Source organism: Rhineura floridana, chromosome 7 (assembly GCF_030035675.1).
Source record: "Rhineura floridana isolate rRhiFlo1 chromosome 7, rRhiFlo1.hap2, whole genome shotgun sequence".
Lineage (NCBI taxonomy): Eukaryota > Metazoa > Chordata > Lepidosauria > Squamata > Rhineuridae > Rhineura > Rhineura floridana.
Window position 1 is genome coordinate 98,833,813 of NC_084486.1, and position 20,331 is coordinate 98,854,143.

The window sequence follows — 20,331 nt, forward strand, 5'->3', positions numbered from 1 at the left end:
TAGAGCTGTGCAACTTCCAGAAGAGTAGCCATGTTAGTCTGTGGCAGAAGAAAACAACAAATAATCCAATGGTGTTCCTCTGATGACAGAAGGCTCTTTGATCTAGGGGAGGCTTCTATCAGCAAGATGGGGCAGGAAGGCCATTTTCTTATATTCACTTCCTCTCCTGCAAGGACCCCTCAATCTGCTTCAGGGGGTTGCAGGGCCCTTCAAGACAGTGTGAGGAGTGGTGTGGTGGTGGAGGGGCTGTAGGGGAGGGTGTGGATTCTGTGGCACCTGAGAGAAAGATTTATTCTGGCCTAAACCTTTGTGCCAGAAGTTGGCATGAAAGCTTATGCTACAATAACTATTTTTATTGTTTTTTTTAAAAAAACTGTATAAGGTTCAGGAGTACATGTCAAATACCAAACAAGCCTGTGGGAAAACGTCCAGCATTTATATACTAGAACAGTTGAAATTGCTTTCCTTGGTTTCGTTAGGAAATGGTTCTTTATTTCGCAGTACGCATTTGGAAAAACAAATATTCACGAGGAAAAAATGTGGAACAATGCTAACAGGTGACATTCACAGCAACTCCAAGATGGTTCCCTGTCATCACCAAGGAAACAAAAGTTTGATTCCTAAAGGGATTTCCTTGGAGCCTGTCAGCCGGCAGAGTGGGTGGAATGTTGAATGTTAACACTCTGACATGTCTTGGGGCCAGCAAGTCATAAGATGATTTGGTTTTGAGCTAATCTCAGCCACCTGCCACCATGAAAATGGCTTGATGTTCATAGACACAGCAAAGGATTTGATCAATCCCTGGGTGTGGTTCACACTTTGCTTCAAAACTTCTCTTCACAGCACAGTTTGATTTGGATGCTAGCAAAAATACATGTCTCTTTGTTTGCAGAAGGGCATGTGATGTATGGATCTGTGACAGCACTGGGAGACAACCACCGCTATGTGCATCACTGGCTATGCAGGTAAGGCTACGATATTGCATGAGGCACCAGGATGCACCTGTCAGCAGCTTTTCAAACCCTGAGAGAGACTAAAATAACTCAATGAGTGATGGAAATGCAGAGGTATTTAAATAATAGGTGCTCCTGTCTGGCCTGTGGAAGTTTACAGTTTGTACAGCCTGCATACAAAACCTTTCAGAGATCATGCAGGGATACACCACCTAGAATCCCCAAACAACAGAGAATTCCCTCCTTGTCAAATGTCCTAAATTAATTAGTTAAGCATCAGTGCCCTGGGTTTCAAGCATCTTAGAAAGAACAGCTGCCCCCACAGCAGGGTTTCCTCTTGGCTGCATACTGCCTAGTCATTTGCTATCTTGACTACGCCTTCCAAGTCTTCAGGGTATGTACTACTCGGGTGGGGTGGGGGAACATTACTTGCTAGCACTGTTAGTCTTGGAGCTCTGGTTTCTGTGATCATGAATCAGTTGAATACCCTAATGCAGGAGATTGATAAATCCAATGCCTGAGCTGCAAGGATTCTGCTGCGGGCTGGTTCTGTGTTTGGTCATCCCAGATCAGAGCATATTGTCCATTTTTGAATCATTTTACGGTGTGAAGCTTCTGGCTTATGTAGGCTTGTCTTCTCCTTACTTCTTGATCCAGCTGCTCTTTCAGAGCATTCACCTGGGGAAACATAATGCACACATTGACAAAGAGGGTTAGATAATTTAAACAACTATTCTGCTCTAACAGTGGACAGTACTCTGTACCAGAGACAGATTGGAAATCAGAAGAGCCACAAGGCAATTTTGGGACAACACATCCTTTGTTGATTATTACATTTTAGCTGCCTTTCTTTCAAAGAAGCTCAGAGTGACATATATAAGCTTCCTCCATTTTATTCTCACAACACCCTATGAAGTAGGTTAGGCTTGGAGATAATGACTGGTACAAACCACTGTGCAAGCTTCATGGCTGCATGTGGATTTCAGCTCAAGTCTCCCTGGTCCAAGTGCAATGCTCCATCCACCACATCACACTCACTGATCATTTAGCTTCCAGGAACCAAAGGTTTAGGGGTAGTCCAATTCCTATCACTATCAATTACCTTCAGTAATATTCATTAAAGGACTCCTGCCCCCTCCTCCTAGTTTTTGTTAGTTTTTAAAAATAATTGTACATCTCTAAATACGAAGCAAGAAAATGAGTGTATTCAGCCATGGCCTGTGTGTAGTGTTCTCATATATGTATTTCTTGTCTGTTTCCCTGAGAGATAGCATGAATTCCCCTAAGCAAGAGACCTACAAAAGAGGGATTACTCATGCTTTCCAACTCTTGCAAAAGTGGCACACATTCCGGTTTGGATTCACACTGGTATCATGTGGGTCAGACTACATGTTACATTAAACACCCACTTTAAAAAGCATGCTTAACATTGCCATTTAATTTTGAAGGAAAAGCAGCTGATGAAACAGCTGTTGCTGGGGAGTAGAGATAATCAAACAGCACACAGCAATCTTCCTGCAGCAGAGGATAGAAAAAACAGGGCGAAGGGACCATCCCCAGCCAGCAACTCCCTTGGAGCTCCTTGGCAGTGCCTTCTGCTCTGAGTTTTGCCACTTGAGGGGTAGGGAGATGTGAAAGCAAACCAAGGCAGCAGCAGCTCATCTCTCTTGCTCACCCTCTCTGGATGCTATGGCAAGCAGGATTGGGCCTATGGTGCCTAGAGGGAAAGCATGTTCAACTCTGCCCACTTCTCGTGCAGCATAAACATGTAGTTTGACTCTAAGAGAGGAAAGTTCATACTATGTGTCCTTTTCTTTGGGTTGCAGCATGGCTGCGAAAATGAATGTATCTACAATTGTTATTAACACCACTGCATGTTATGGTCCTGGCTTTGGGATACTAAATTGAATAGGAATGGGGAAGAATATCCGCTAAATCAGACTGAATTTGACAGTCCACTATATTTTCAGACTGGCACTGATTTCTTATGGTGGGCTGTGGCTGTAATTGGCATGGATTTCTCCCCCCCCTTATTTCCCCCCCCAATTTTACGTAATTATCTTTGTAATTTCATCTAAGTTAATGCATTTGTAACAGTGTGTAGGTATGATAAACAGGAAAAAATAAACCATGTGGAACATTGTGATCATTTACATAGGCAGTTATGTTAAAAATTACGCAATTTTGTTTTGTACCTCCAAAACAACAACAGTGACCAAATCGGCAAGCGCCAAAGCAAGCAGGAACAAAAAAAGGGCAGATTGGGATGGAACGACGGACTATTGGTATACAAGCAGATTGGAACTAGGCAGAGAACCCCATCCCAAAATTGAAGGAGGTCAATGGTCTGGTACTCTTATGGTCCCCATGATGTGAAGGTCTTGTGCTGAACAGCAGACTGGATTTTATTTCTCCTCACTTCCTGCAATTCTCCTGCAATTCTACCTTCCTCTTCTAGCTATTGTGTTGTGAACTGAAGGGCTAGCTGTCACATTGTCATAACTTAGAAAAGTAATGTGTGAAATGGCCTCATAATGGTATGTCTGCCAAATCTGGTTTAAGGGTCAAGCAACCGGCTAGCTTCTTTTTCTCCAGGACATAGGAAGTAACATACCACTGCATCATATCCCAGTTTCACAAGCAGTATAAACTGTTCATACAAGATAACTATGGAGCTGGTTAAGCCTTCACAGATTAGCTTGTGCTCTGTGGATGTTGGGTCCTCTACCCTAGACATTTTTTCTCTTGGACTCGGTGCATTCTGCAGTAACAAACTTATCTTGTATGTGTTATTTTTCTTGCATACAATGCTAATGGCTTCCTGAACTCAAGTACTTGAAATCAGGTTACTCTTAATTTCCAGAATCTGATGAGCTGAATAACATTTTTGACTGCCTCCATGTTCAACCATCTGAACAGTTTAGGAAGCAAGCAAAAGGAGAAGCAATCCAAAAGCAACCATGTCTTCTTTTTATTCTTCTTCCCCAATACCTTCACAATTTTGACTTCAAAAATGCCCATACTCCCAGTTCTTTCCCCACATCACCCTAGGTCTTGCTCCAAGGCTCCAAATTTCATGACAAGTTTTCCAAAAATTCTTTCAGTTTGCATAATAACACACACACAGAGAGAGAGAGAGAGAGAGAGAGAGAGAGAGAGAGAGAGAGAGAGAGAGAGAGAGAGAGAGAGAGAGAGAGAGAGACAGAGAGAGAGAGAGAGAGAGAGAGAGACAGAGAGAGAGAGAGAGAGACAGAGACAGAGAGAGAGACAGAGACAGAGACAGTAGGGCCCCGCTCATATGGCAGGTTCCATTCTGGACCGCCGCCGTAAAGCGAAATCCACTGTAAAGCGGAACACATTGACTAACATTGTCTAAAATGGTGCCCAATGCCTGAAAAATGCTGTAAAAGTGGAATGAGTGCCATAGGAGCGGGGCCTTTCTGCAATTGACAACCGCTATATTGGTGGAACACTACAAAGCGGAGTGCTGCAAAGCGGGGCCCTATTTTATAAAATCCAGTCTATTACTCCCCTACCTGCTCCTCCAGGCTCTTCACTTTCTGCCGGTGAGTCCTCTCTCTTGACTCCAGCTTGCGTTCGGCTTGGAGCTGTGCACTGTGCAGCCTCTCTGTCTCCAGCTCCATGTCTAACTGATGCCGGGATGTTAGCTCCATCACTCGTTTGGCATGTGTTTGTTCCATATCTGAAATCTGGGCCTGGAATGAGAACACAGAAGAATGTCCAGTTCCATGAGGTTGTGATCCTGTTAGCCTTTGGCTTTAGTCAAATCCCCTAGAGATGTAAGGTGTGCCTCCTCTCACTATGGGACTAGGTAGAACAGGACTGCACAAGGAGACCAACACAATAGGCCTTTTTAGACTCAATTCTGTGCACAGGAAGTTAGTTTTATTTCAGCCTTTCCCAACCTTTGGGTCCCCAGATGTTGCTGGACTACAACTCCTATCAGCCCCAGTCAGCATGGCCAATGATCAGGAATTATGGGAACTGTAATCCAGCAACATCTGGGAACTCAAAGGCTGGAAAAGGCTATGTCTGTTTCTCAAGTCACAGATCCTTCAGGGTGGGTGGCTGTCAGTATATGGAACTTATGCTCTCCAGGCCTATAGTCTCCATGCATTTCAAACCCAAGTGGAAACTGCAGTAAGGTAGAAGGGGGCATTATCAGAACCTGCTTAGCTGCTCTCCTCTCCTCATTCCATTATTCACCGCAATGTGTATAACCCTTCACCCGCCAGCCCCACAGCCCGCTGCAGTCCCCTTCCCCGTCTCTCATCTCACCCTGTCTTGTAAGCAATTTCATAGTAACAATAAACCATCCCCCGCCCGCCACCCAAATGCAACAGGACCATGATTTGTGACTGGCATCATGAATGCTGGTGATGCTGAAGATGAGCTTTTGCTGCTTTCTCTTCTGGCTGGTGGGCTTGAGACAACTAAGCTAAGGCAGTGACAGGACAATTCTGCCCCTCATCGTTATACAAAAAGGAGGAGGGTGGGTGGGAAGCTGTTTAGCTGTCAGATCAAAGGATGTATTTGCAGGGCTAGCAACTGTCCTTGCAAAGCACACACGTTCAGATAATAAGCTCTGTGGGGCACCACCGTGGACATAAATTAATCTGGGTAGTATTTATTTATTTTCTTACATTTACATCCTGCCTTTCGTCTGTCATGATGGAACATGTGGTGCCCAAGGGGCCATCCATCCAGGCAATGACCAGACTCAGACCTGCTTAGCTTCAGCAAGGTGGTGGCCTCGTGTGCCTTCAAGCCATATCCTGTAATGCCCTATAGCCCTCCCTTCCAGGTTCAGTGAGTCCATGCTGACCTGCAGGTGTTCGTTTTGCCTCACAATATCCTCCATTTCTTGCTGCAGGCTGCTCAGAGACCGGTCCAGTTGTCCCCTCATCTGACTCAACTGAAAAGTGTCATCTTCCTTCCTGAGCTTTGCATGCTCCGCCTGCAGAGGAGACAGCATTATCCTTTATTCAGTACCTGGCACAGCCCAGATACTGCTGTTACATGGTTTTCTCCCCACATTTGGCAAAGGTCCTGCCATCTCCCAAAGTTTTAAGATGCTAAGGTTTGTGAAGAGGAGGGATTTTGTAAGCTCTGTGAGAGAGGGCAGAACGTGTTTAAATTCTTTGAAGAGACTGGAATGTCTCTCATTAAGCACCACTATATTTATCCAGTGTTCATCATAGTGTTGGTTTGGTACTTGCAAAAATAGTCCAGTTAGCTCCAGGGCAGACACAAATGCAGAATCACTGTCTTTCTTTCTTTCTTTCTTTCTTTCTTTCTTTCTTTCTTTCTTTCTTTCTTTCTTAAATTAATCTCCAATACATAACACGTGAACTTGTCTCTGGCTCTGCCATCCAAGATCTCTGACACTGCAAATTTGGTGTTAATGTGGAGAGTGCTGGGCAATCATCTCCAGATAAAAGCTAATTATAGTCAGGGAAGAATGGCTTCCCAGGAAAATGCCAAAGGAGCAGCCAGAAATGAGAAGGAATGAGGACGAGGGAGAATTAAATGAAAATCAAATGTGATTCTCAGAAAGTGACTCCAAGAAACCATGCTGGAGGTCATGCTGAGGTAAAGAAATGGAGAAGAGGCCTTCATCTACAGGCAGTCAGGAACCATGGGGAGGACTGTGAAGTGGTTATTCTGAACTGTAAGGGCCAGAGAATAAGGCTGGCCCAAGGCATTTTGCTGCCTAAGTCACAGGACAAGATGGCACTCTCACCTACTCCATGTTCAGAGGTTGATTGGACTGACAATTGAATCTTATTGTTCACTGGGTCAGCATCTTCCACCATGCCTGAGAGGAGCAGGGGAGCTTAGAGGGAGCAGGGCAGGCCACACATGGCTCTGTCCTCCATCACCCCCAGCATCTGCTGCCTAAAGTGCCCACAGCCCTGTGTCTAATGGCAGGGCCAGGCCAGGCAGGGAAGAGCCATTGCCATCAAGATTAACAGACTTCAGGTCTGTTCAAGATTCAGGCTGCAATCCTAGGCCCACTTTCCTGGCAGTATGCCAGACTGAATACAGGAAGACTTGCTTCTGAGTTAGCTTGCACATGATTGGGCTATCTGAGTGCACAAAGGGGATGGATAATTGGATGCAGGTATGATGCAAGAGATGATATACTGAAGGGGCAGGGAGTGCACATGAGAACAGAACAGGATACCAGAGGAATGAATAATCCATGCCCGGTGGATGATAGTAGCACAGACAAGGCACACTATATGCAAAGGTAGAGATGCTGGCAATACATGGATAAGAAAGGACAGATCAGCCTTCCATAACCTACTGTCCCCACCCAGATACAGCTCTCATTGTCCCCAGCCATTGGCTGTACTGGCTGGAACTGAAGCGAGCTGTAGTCTTTTTACTGGAAATGCATACTACTAACCCCATGGAAGTGGCTCATCATCATACTATATGAATCCCTGTTTTACTAAATGTGAAACAAATCTATCGGAACCAGTTTCCCTCTCTGATAAGACATTGGAGGCTACAGCATTTTATGGAAAAAGATAAAATCATGTGAATGCTGGGCTTAAGGCGACATCCCTGTGATTCTTCAAGGAGAACAACAAAAATGTCTAGCATGAAACATTACAACTGCTGGGTCAGGCAAAGGATCTATCCAGCCCAACAGTCTGCCTTCAACAGTAGCCAACTAGATGTCTATGTAAAGCTTACAAGCAGAGGAAGACGAAGATATCTGTGCTCTGTTTCTTGCTCCAGCACCTGTTGAATCAGAGAGACCCTGCTGCTGAATACAGTGACTGATGGACCCATCCTGCATAGATTGGCTTAATCCTTTTCAAAAGCAGCCTAACTAGAGGCCTTGTTGAGGGTTAGGGATGGAAGGATCTGTCACAGAATCATAGAGTTGGAAGGGGCCTATAAGGCCATCGAGTCCAACCCTCTGCTCAGTGCAGGAATCCAATTTCAGTTCTCTTAGTTTCTCCAACTTTCAATTTCAGTTCTTAAAGTTTCTCATTTTTCAAATCTTAAATTCAGTTCTCCGCATTTCTACAGCAATTTACAAATTTTAAGAAAGTCCTCATGAAAATTCTTCAGAATTTTAGTGCAAATTTCTCCTAATAAACACATTTTTGCAAGCAATTTCTCTATTTATAATATATTTTTGTATGTTATTTTGACAATACATTTTATGCTTACTTTCCCCTAATATATGCATTTTTGTAAACATTATTTGGTTGGAGAACTGCATTGTAAAATTCAGATACGTGTGAATTTCGAAGGATGGTTGTGTTTTGGTTGTCGTTTTGTTTTGGAAGATGCAAATTTGATAGATTCAGCTTTAAATGAAAACTGGATTTAATTTTTCCTCCCATTCCTACTGAGGGCTTATAAAGCTCATAGATTTTAATTAAGAACACTATCCAAAAGTTCAGCAGAAATGGGTGAAAGCACCACCAAATATCATTCACGCTTCTTTGTCAGCTTCTAAGTAATGTGCTAGCTAGCCTTAAGCATACAACTGCTGGAACTGAATGGGGCTCCCCTTCCTTTAAAAGATTCTGGGCAAATCCAGACAGTCCTGCCTAGCCTCTTACTCTACCTTATTTCTTCAGCTGTCTGGCCATCTCAGACAGAACTGAGATCCAGATCCAGAGCACGCAAACCATGATCCTGAAAGGGATAGGGATCCCCTATGGTGAGGGGGAACAGAGAGACAGAATTGGATTGAGGATGGTGCGAGTTAGTGGCATTGTGCTGTGTAAAGCTAGGGTGATGGGATATTATGTTCCTTTAAAATTCTGTGCAAACTGACTAGAAGAAAACATTACATAGAGGGGAGTGAGTGAGTGAGTGAGAGAGGGAGAGGGAGAGAGAGAGAGAGAAGCAAAATCCAGAATAAATAAACGGCCACATCCGGATTTCCCCTCTGGAGACATCAATAAAGGGTTTTATGAGCTTGATATGAATTACCCTCCCTGGCCATTTACAGCTGATCTTCTGGAACTCATTAACTAGCTTCTCCCCTTCCTCCAGCCGAGAGAAAGAGGTTGTGCATGGGGGAATTCAGGGGCACTATACACAAGGCTGTTTTATGCTTGCAGAGATAAATGCTTGTAACGCTGTTTTGCCATAACAGAAAAATATCACATTCGTCACCCTCTTCATTTCTGCAGCTAGAAAAATCCATTAACGATGAACAATAAATAACTTCTAGCAAATGCCAAGTCTGACCCTTCCTAACACTTCTGGAGGGGATTGGCAAGGACATGTTTTAACCGTTCTTAGTGAAGCTCACATCTACTTGAGAAGCACATCCCCATTAGCTGAGGCATTGCAGTACAATTTTAATATAGACCATAAACATTTCCCAGGACTATACAACAAGGCTTAGATATCTGCAAGGGTTAGCAAAGTTGTATACTACCTCAGATGTGCTGGATCTAAATCATAAATAAAAAAAGGAATACCTTGGATATGTTTTTCTTTTTATCCATGTTTTTAGGAGTAGCAGTAAGGGTTATGAATTGTATTTTATTATGAGACTCAGAGCTTGGAAAAGTTTCTTTTTTTGAACTACAACTCCCATCAGCCCCAGCCAGCATGGCCACTGAATTGGGCTGATGGGAGCTGTAGTTCAAAAAAGTAACTTTTCCAAGCTCTGATGAGACTATAAGTTAATAGAAAAAGGGTTGTTTTTTTTAAAAAAAGGTCACCTTGCAATCCACTAACCACTATTGCCTTTTCCTTTCTGTTCCTTTCAGATCTAGCACCTCTTCTACATACGTTCAAGAGGAAAAAGTGGGCAAATAGACACAGTTACAAACATAGAACACTACATTATACAGAAGGAGATCTGACACTGAAAGATAATAACGTGCCCAGAGCCACTTAACATATTTGTGGCTGAGACAGAACTTAAACCCATGCCCACTTGTAGTGGAGACTGGTGGCTCCAATGTCAGTGGGGCAGTGAATCTGCTCCAGGTTTTAGTCTGAACTTTCAAGGAACTGTCCAAGGTGCTAAACCTATTGTGGGTGTAGGTTTTAGTGCCTTGAACAGCATATTGAAAGTCTGGACTAAAATCTGGAATGGATTCCATTGCCTCACTGACAATGGAGCCACCAGACTCCACTGCTCACAGGGTCAAAACCCAGCCCTCTATTCTATTGGACCACACCAGTTCCAAAATTAAGTAAATGAAGATAAGGCAGCACTGGCTTGTCCAAATCTCTGCCACAGCACACACTCTTGAGTCCCTGGTGGGTGGCAGCACTTGGCCCTCAGTCATTAATGGATAATGTAATGCAAGGGTAAGGGAGATGTGGATGATTTTCATGTTATAGTGAAGTGGAAGGGTGTATGACAAAGAAAATCCTTGAACAAGAAAATTTCATTGGTGGGATCCCTTATTTGAAAATTTGGAGCCATTGGATATTTTGGAGATTGAGAGAAAAAAAGGGGACATTTCTCCCTTCTTCTCCCAATGTGTGATAAAAAAATGTAGCATCAAAGAGCCAACAATTTGCCACGCTTTAATGGTGAATTTGCTGATTCTAGCTGTTCACTACTTCAGTGCAGGATTGTCTCTGTCACTGAGAGCCAAACTAGACAGTATAGTAAATGAGTGAATGCACTGATGTGCCTGGTTTTGTTATTTAAAAAGCAGCAGGGGGAGATCCTTAACTCTTTCCCTTTGTGCTGTAGATCCCTAATGACCCCCCCCCAGCTACCCCAGAAGGTGAATAGCAGTTCTGGGGAGAGCAATTGTCATCAGGACTATAGTAGGGGATGGTAATGTTAAACCCCCTTCTGTGTACATAGTAGTCCTGATTCTCCTTGCCTTCACAGTTGAAACAACAACAAAAACCATAGACACATTAAATGTATTTCCACATGTAATATATTTTCTACTGTAGTCCTTAGGAATACAAAGATGTCCAGTTTCAGGGGGAAATTATTTACTGAGTAAGCCGATCAGTCAGTCAGAAGCTAGTTAATAGAGTAGAGCTGTTGAAAAGAACCAGATTTAGGTACCACAGTAAGGTTTGGAACATAAAACCTAACTGCATATTATTGGCACCAAACTTTTAGGTCAAACTTTAATGCCATAGCCTCTTAATACAGGCAAATGCATCTCAGAATTGTGAATTGCTCAGGAGGCAGTGGAGGCCTGATATCCAAATATTTCTTACTGTTCCCATTCGCTCGGGTTTACATCTGGAGGCAGCAATCTATAAGTTAAATTCCAGCTGTATCAAGCTGGTTGGGAATTGAGGCAACCCCACCCCCCACTACTCTGCTAAAAATGCAGCAGAGAGTGCAAGTTTGTTGACTGAGTAAGAAAAAGGGACAAGGCTTGACTAAAGATACGGAAACTTCTACATATTGCTTTCTGGAGGGTTTTTTTCCCCACAGGGACAAAGGTTGACTTGAAGAGGCTTGCATTAACTTTAGGAGAAGGATCTGCCACATGGTTTGGATTTTGCTTCCCCATCGCTAGAGCTAATTAGGCTGATCCAAGAGTGCCCCTGCTGATACCAAACACATGTGTGACAAATTATTTCTGTGAACTTGAACCAGCGCCTTGGAGCTTTGTGTTGGTTGCTCCTCTGAAGAGGAGGGGAGAGCAGGTAGCCTGAGGATGTGCATGCATAAATGTATGTTTGTCAGAGCTGAGATTTCACTTTAAAGAAGAATTCTGAATGCACTGTTTGGAGTGCATTCAAATAATCTGAGAACTGTGTGTGTACCGTGAAGCCATTGGATAGGGGCCATGAAAATGGTAATACCCAACAAACACATCTTCCCACTTGCAGAAAGGGGCTGAAGTTCTGTGCGTGAAAGGACAAAGAGGTACTGAGCAAGGTTTTCTCTTCCTCTCTACATTTTTCAGTGTGAGTGTGAAAGGTCTGTACCCTACAGTGTAAACCACCAAATATCACATGCATGTACACATATAGCCTACAGACAAATGCACTTAGAAATGCATCTGAATCTTAGAGGTGCAGAATTCTGTTGGCTATGTGCATGCATTTTTATGAAGGGATGCAATGATGCAGGAATGAGCACTGTAATTTTTTTCACTGTTATTCAATGCTAACGTTAATGTGAAATGTGGAAGACTTGGGAAGTGCTTACATAACACTATTTGTGCACATTACCCTGTGTTAGCACAAGTGTAGACAAAATGCAGATGTGAATACTGCTTACACCCACTATATTATACTTTTCAGTTGAAATGGTACCAAAGGTTTGCCCACTTAGCCATTTAAGAATGATTTTTACTCTGCTAACTTAAAAGGTACATTTGAAAAGTTTATACAACTGGTCAAACTTTAATTGCTAAAGGCTTTGTAAAAATTCAGACAGGGTCAAAAGTATACAACAAATCACATTTGCAAATGCAAATACTAAAAATACTATGTATATAAAACACAGTAAATAAAAGCCAGAATCAAGGATAAAAAAAATTAAGCAATAAAAACAAGGATAAAAAAAGCCAAGCAATCAAACAAACAAAAATGTTCAGTAAAATAACTAACGTTATTATCAAATCGGGGTATCATCATGACAGTTTATAGCTCTCTCTGAAGGCACTTTTGCATGGTTCCTTGCATCAGCCACCCTATACAGTAGGGCCCCGCATTACGGTGTTCTGCTTTAAGGAGTTCCACTGATGGGGCGCCTTTCATTTTCAATTTTAAAGGGTTTTTCCCCCCTTTTGTGATGTTTTGTGCCATTTTCGTGTCATTTTCGCGTGACGCAGCCCATTAAAGTCAATGGGGTTCCACTTTACGGCGGGGGTCCGGAACGGAACCCGCCGTATAAGCAGGGCCCTACTGTATGTTGCAAATAATCAGTATCTGACGATAGATAACATATGTTTGCTGGGATGGTTTTTGAGTGTCATCCCAATAAAATAGTATCAAGAAACTTAAGTACAAAGTACAAAATAAGATGTAATATGGAAGATCCCAGGAGTTCCACAAACACATGCACACTGAGCCAGAGAAATCTGATGTTATCAGTCAACAATCATGGCTGATGGCATCGTCTGAACATGGATAGCCATAAACCAGGCCCCTCCAGCAGGCAGGTCAAATGAGACCCACCAGGCATCTTAATTTGGCCTGCAAGGCTGTTTTTCCTCAGCTTTCACCCATGTGCTCCACACCTGACATCACTCCGAAGAATTAAATAGCAGAATCAATAGATAATGTTTACCTTCAACCCTGCCACTAACCTCAAAACTATGAATATCAAATTAAAAAAACAGGAAATGGCAACATAATCAATGGCATTCATTAGCACTTCAATAACAAAATCTATATAGTGCAGTTTATAACAAATGTTGAAATTATCATTAAACAACAGTTTAAAACAAGTAATTGAAAACATTTAAAAGAAAATTAAAAATAACAGTAAGCTAAAAAGAGATTAAAACACACCAACACCTACCGGATAGGTTTGCCTAAGCAAAAATGTTTTAACCAGGCACCTGGCTGACAGGAAGGATGTTCCAAAGTGAAGCTGCTGCCAAGCCATACTAAAAGAATGACTTCTTATAAGTGCAGAACAAGTATTATATGGCACCTGTAACAGTGCCAGTTTTCCAGATTGAAGCGGATGACTGGGCCTATGTGGTGTAAGGCAATCCCGCAAGCAAACTGGTCCCAAGCTTTATATACCAATAGTAACACCTTAAACTTGGCCCAATAATAAATCGGCAACCAGTGGAGACCTCTGAGCAGAGGTGTTACATGCTGACAGAGTCTCACTCCTGTCAACAGCTGTATTCATTTTATGCACACCCCCTTACATTGTTTGTTTGGCAAATGGCATTGAAAAATTTGAATAAGTGTGAATTTCAAAGGATGGCTGTGGTTTGGTTCTCATATTGTTTTGGAAAGTGTGAATTTGATAGATTTGGCTTGAAATATGAACTGAATCAAATTTCTCGCCCATCCTATCCAGAAGCATCCCCAGACTGCACACTTTCTCCTTCAGGGGGAGTATAATCCTGTCCAGTTTTGTCCAGAGGACGTTTTGCCACTTACCAGCAATGATAGCACGGGCACTCTCCAATAGATGCTTGTGACACATGGCCTGCTATATAATCACAAAAGTCCAGATAATCACAAGTTTGAGGTGGAGCCCATCCAAGCTTGTGGATGATTTAAGATAGCTACAACCACAAGACCACTGTCTTTTGCTTCATCCTCCTCTCACATCATTACTCACTTCTTGGAGATGTTCCAACTGTCCCTCCAGGTTTCTGCATCGCAGCTCCATCTCACCCAGTTGATCTTGCAGCAGACGTACTGTGTCAGTCAAGTTATGGTTCTGTCTCTTGCTGTCTGACAACGCGTGCCGCATGGAGTCCAAGCGATCCTGACCCAGGAAAGAAACCCAATGAAAGAGAATTGTCCAAAACCACTCAGTTGAATTGACATGGACTCCTAACAGTCTTTGCAGACTTATTGGTCAAATTTATAATAAGATTTACTGGTCAAATACCATTTCCATGATTCAAGTATACACAGCAAATAATCATGCAGAATGATTCATGCATCAGCAGAAAGACAGCAATAGTGCTGGAAAATGATTTACCCTTTGTATGGACATCCCTCCAGAAAAGGATTAGCAAGTTAGGAAGCTATCCTTATATCAAGCCAGACTATCATCCCTTCTACTTCAGTATTGCCTATACTGACTTGCAGCTGCTCTCCATTGTTTCAGGGAGGGGTCTCTCTCAGTTAGGGATGGGATCTGTTGACTGCTCCTCCTTCAAAAGCATTCTATCGACCTAACCGGTAGCATCAATTCAACTTCATTCTTTGTCTGCTATCTATTGCTTTTACCTGTCTGATATTTTTCATCCCAAAAATATTAATACAATATTTTGAAAGAAACTATTGATATCTTGAAAGGAGTTATCAATATTTTGAAAGGTTATCGATATTTTGAAAGGAACTATTGATATTTTGAAAGAAACTATCAATATTTTGAAAGGAAAGCAGCTTTGCATCCTCCTCCTCCTCCACTATTATAAGCTATTATAGGCTTGGCTTGCTTTCTCCCTGCTTGGAGCTTGGATTATTCGAGGGGAGGGAGGGAGAGAGAGAGGGAGAGGGAGAGAGCGAGAGCTGTACAGCTATGCACTTTATTGTAGTAAAATCAATAAAAGAACCATACTGTATATTCGAGGGAATATTTGAGGGGGGGGGAAATCTGATGTCAAGGAAAAGCTGGTGAAGTTCGGAGCAAACAGGATCACTCCACAAAGATGGAGAATATGCAGACTACTGAACAATCTGGTGCTAAATCAGACTTCAGTGGAATTCTCACCCTTCTCTATTCTCAGTCCTACCTAGAGAGCCCAGGAATTGAACCTGGTACATTATGTATGCAAAGCATGTTATCTACTACTAAGCTATGGCCCTTCCAGACTATTTACAAGTTTGGTGATTGCTAACTGTTGGTTTAACCACAGGGGTGGCAAAACCATCCCGGCAAAAAGGTTGGAATTTTGGAATTTTCTATGAGTTATTAGTGAGGCATAGTATGATACAATCCAGTGCAAGGAGTTCTTCCAACACAGGTTAACAACACAGGCTAGCAACATGCTGACTGAACAGAAAGTTGAATGTTTGCCATGCACTTATCTAAGTAGATCTGGACACTGACACCAGCCATTTCACACCATTGGTTCCAATTATTTTACCCACAGGCTATAACATGAGAGACTCCTGCAGACAGCCTATGACTATTCCCAACTTCCATAGGGTTTTGAACCAGACAAAAACTCTTTCAATTCATTTGCAATGTCAAACATTTCATAGGAGGGTTGGATGGGGAGAGTACTTTGTACAAAATAATGTGGTCTGTAGAAACCTCAGGAGATCCAAGCCAAAGCACAGCCAAGCTCCTTCACCAGGAGAGTCACCCAGCACACATTACTATCTTATCCTAACATATTGTACTTGTGCACACATGCACAACATAAAACAATGAGGTCCTCCATTTTGGTTGACATTTAATATCTGAATCCCTTCCCTTGTGATTTGCAGTATTATAAGGAAATAGGATGAGCTCATTTGGGGAGTTGGTAGTCAATGGAAGCAGCAGGTGCTCAGAATTGGGGTGGGTCTCCACAACACTATTTACAGGAGTGCACATACTGCTTGGCTCAGGATAGAAAGGTGCCATTTTGACACGAAGGGATAGGCAGTGCCTGAACATTTCAAGCAGCTGAGTCTTACTACCTGGAGTAGCCGACGGTCTTGCTCTGCAGCAGTCAGGGCCCTCTGCAGTTGGGAGATGTTGTCCTGGAGTGAGGAGGAGCCAGCGGTAGCATCAGACAGAGCTTGAGACAAGCTTTGTACCCGGTCCTTTAGGTGGCCCTCAGTGTCCTCTGTCCTGGCCAGCGAATGGGTCAGGTGGTCTAGCTCCTCCTGCAGCTGGGCAGTTTTGCTCTCCCTGTCTCCCAACTGGCAGTGAAGCACCTGGATCCGCTCCTGCAGGGACTGGATCTCTGAATCCCTTTCCGTCAGGCTGAGCTGGGCCCGCTGCAGTTCTCCTTCCACAGCCCTGCGGCTCAGCTCCAGTTTGGTGGCCCTGTTCTCTGCCGCCTCCAGGACTTCCTTTAGCTTCCCCTTCTCTGTCTCTAGCCTGGTCTCCTTGGCTTTCAACTTACGGACTTTCTCCTATAATAGAAAAACAGCATGAACACCACATAGTCGCCGCCGGGATCACATCACACCTGTGTTGTTCGATCTACACTGGCTTCCTGTTGTTTTCCGGGCCCAATTCAAGGTGTTGGTATTAACCTTTAAATCCCTATACGGTTTCGGCCCAGTTTATCTAAAGGAGCGCCTTCAACGCCACCAATTATGCCGCCCGACTCGATCAGCCACACAGGGCCTTCTCTCAATCCCGCCAACAAAAACAGCTAGATTGGCGGGAACTAGAGAGAGGGCTTTCTCAGTGGCGGCCCCCACCTTCTGGAACTCCCTCCCACAAGATCTATGGCACGCCTCTTCCCTAAATGTCTTCCGAAAAGCCTTAAAGACCTGGCTCTTTCAACAGGCCTTCAGGATTTCCAGGGAGGGCTAAATGCTATGATTAAATGCCTCATGCCCTGTATTATTATTGCTTTTGCTGTCGCACTGTTCTATTTTGTATTTTGTATTATTGTATTGTGTTTTAATTTTTCACATGTAAGTCGCCTAGAGTGGCCATTGGTCAGATAGGCGACGCATAAATTAAATTTATTTATTATTTATTATTATATTACTTTAGTTTGCCCTCCCTCCAGTCCTTGGAGAGTGAATGAGACTAGATGCCACCACAGCCTTGCCATTAGAGAGGGAAACACCTGTCAGTTTTGGCTCTTTCAGTTTCTCATTTTTCCAGTATTGAAGTTCAGTTCTCCACATTTCTAAAGCAATTTGCAATTGAAAAAATCCTCATGAAAATTCTTCAGCATTTTAGTGTGAATTTCTCCTAATAAAAACACATTTTCATATGCATTTGACTGTACACTTTTTTGCAAGACGTTTTTCCTAATATAATGCATTTTTGTATGTTATTTTCAGTAATATATTCACTTTTTGCACACTTCCTCCATATATACACATTGTTGTAAACTTTGGTTGGTTGGTGAAGTGCATTGCAAAATTTGGGTAACTGCGAACTTTGAAGGATGGCTATGTTTCAATTCTCATATTATTTTGGAATGTGAATGTATACTGTGAATGTGTACTCATCTATAGAGCAATCGGAATTAAGTGCAAGGCTGTTACAAGACATTTTACTGTTTGAGGCAAAGAACAAGATGGCACCTTTCTCTGTATCATGTATTGAATCCCGGACTGGTAGCTCCAACTTACTTCAACAACTTACTTCAAGGACAGCATTCTCTATCAACCTGAGGGCAACACATTTTTAGGGGGTGCAGGACAGGCTAGCTTAGGGAGCTCAGGAATAGTGAGGGGGGGCTTCCACCTTCACCCCATCCCCAGCATCTGCTGACTGAGGCAGCCACTTCATTCTGCCTAATGGTATGGCCACTCCTGCTAAAGTCACTGAGATAATCTCTGAGCAATGCTAAATGCAAGAAGGGGAGCCACAGATTAAAAAGCAGCAGAGCTTGGTACCAGGGCACTTTCAGATGGCTCTCACTTAGGGGAAGAGCTTTAACAATGCTTGTGCTCCCACAGGAGTGCCCGATTTCAGCTATACTCCTCCAATCAGAAGCATGAGAAGCTGCAGTTTGGGGCAACCCGTGAATATCAATCAAGAATGCATAAAAGCAGCAACAGCTGCTGCTGCAACAACAAGCCCTAAATGCTGATTTGTGCATGTGTGAGTATCGGTGGTATGCTCCTTGTCAGCAGTGCTGTCATGAACACCCTCAAACAGGAATCAGTGGCCTTACATATGCTAATCCAACTAGCAACCATAAATCCTGGCAACAGTGCTGGGAAAACAGCAATGGAAGAACTGCTTAGAGAGAAAATGTGTGCATCCACTGCACCAAATGACTGCAGGTTGCACATTAGTGATGTGTGCTGTCATTACTTAAAAAATAATTATCTGTATGTCACCAGGGAGTGTTGAAATAGAGGTGGTGAACAATACTCCAAAGATAATTTATCATTCCATTACCAGGATTCAGCTGCAGTATTCAGGATGGTCCCAACACATACCTCATGCAACAGACTCCATCCACGGTCTGGATAAAAGCACTGCTCACTACATTGCCAAGACCACAGTGTGAATTACAGAGACCATTTACATGGAAACTTACCACATCACATAGCCTCATGGTAGCATTGCAGAGAGAAATGGAAAGAATCAATATTTTTATGGAGACAGGTGATAATGTACACAGAATAAAACTCCACCCAAACAGCTTATGTCAGCCCAAGCAGTAAACACAATCAGATCCTTGCTAAGGGCACCAGTTGGAATAAAAAATGGTCTTTAAACAGCTGGGTAATGGCCCTTCTGGAGAAAAAAAAGCAGTGATTCTTCCACTAGGGTTTCTCTAAGATTAATTTGCTTACACCTCTATATTATTATTATTATTATTATTATTATTATTATTATTATTATTATTATTATTATTATTATTATTATTATTATTATTATTATTATTATTATTATTAACAACAACAACAACAACAACAACAATAATAATAACAACAACAATTTCTATCCTACCCTTCCTCCCAGATGGAGCTAGAGGGGGTATTTCTTATGAATGAAAGCAAGTTTTACCAATGTCACTGATTTTCTGCACCAAAATGGGAAGGTGCCTCCCCATCCATGATTTAACTATTTACAAACCTTCTTTAGTTCTTACAAATATCTCAAAGGTAATATTAAAAAATTATTTAATATATATATATTCTTAGATTGCTTTTTACAGAAAAGCTTTACATATCTGTTTGCCCATTCATTCTATTTAGGTGCCTTGTAGTTCAACTCTATGTGTAGCTATCCAAAAGTGAGTTTAACAGCAAGTACATTTTAGGACTGAATCTTTTGTTGCAATATCCAAAATACTCATTTCCCCCCACAAGACATATATATAGTACATCCAAGGTATTTTAAAGTGTACACCTAAAATTGCAAAGCGTGACTGAGACAAAAAGAGAGCAAGAGCTGGTTGCAGCTGTGTACACTCTATGGTAAACCTATGTTTGCTGCCTCATAACATGTGAGATAGCTTTTAGAAGGAAGCAGCCCTATGATATGACTTCAAATGTCTTTTCCCTCCAAGGAAAGAACTTTTTCCCACCTGTAGCTCTCTGTTCTTTTCCTGAGAAATGTGCAAGTTGCACTCCAGGGTGGCCACCTGTTCTGCAAATGCCTGCCGCTCCCTCTCTGCTTTCCGAGTGGTCTCCTCTTGCAGCATCAGTGTTGCCTGTGCACTGCTCAGGCGCCCGTCCACTCCCCGTTTGCCTGGAAGAGGGAAAAAAAAAACCTTTTTAAAGGAAAAGATAGTTGCAAAATGGAGTGTGTACAGAACAAGCATTTATCCATGCACTGTCATTTAATCATTGTATCGCTCTGTCTGCTTGACTAGCTTGGTGTTATGCTCTGGAAACGACAGGTTAAGCTCACAGGTTAAAGTATCACTTATAAACTGCTATCCCTCAGGAAGGAGAAAAGCTGTCAAGTGCCCCAAGTCTAATGAAGGACCGTTTGTCCAAGAGGCTATGTTGGGGTAGGTGCATGGGGCAATGAGTGAGAAAGATAGCCAGTAGGCATTTTTCTTATATTTTCCCCAGCCCCTTTGATATCCAATTATATAAAGGAAATTAGATTACTATTTCCATGGCTAGAGTTGAT

The 20,331-nt window shown here is 42.6% G+C and overlaps 1 protein-coding gene across 1 annotated transcript in view; it reads right to left on the bottom strand.

Annotated features, from left to right (window-relative positions):
* Positions 1 to 491: 491 nt before the first annotated feature.
* Positions 492 to 20,331, bottom strand: part of CROCC2 (ciliary rootlet coiled-coil, rootletin family member 2) — a 123,931-nt gene continuing 104,091 nt past the window's right edge. The window contains exons 30-35 of the mRNA XM_061637717.1: positions 19,778 to 19,941; positions 16,236 to 16,676; positions 14,212 to 14,361; positions 5,800 to 5,931; positions 4,490 to 4,669; positions 492 to 1,631 (exon numbers count right to left, since the gene is read on the bottom strand). Coding sequence (XP_061493701.1) covers positions 1,548 to 1,631; positions 4,490 to 4,669; positions 5,800 to 5,931; positions 14,212 to 14,361; positions 16,236 to 16,676; positions 19,778 to 19,941 — 1,151 coding nt within the window. The 3' untranslated portion in view covers positions 492 to 1,547. The remainder of the gene's footprint in view (positions 1,632 to 4,489; positions 4,670 to 5,799; positions 5,932 to 14,211; positions 14,362 to 16,235; positions 16,677 to 19,777; positions 19,942 to 20,331) is intronic.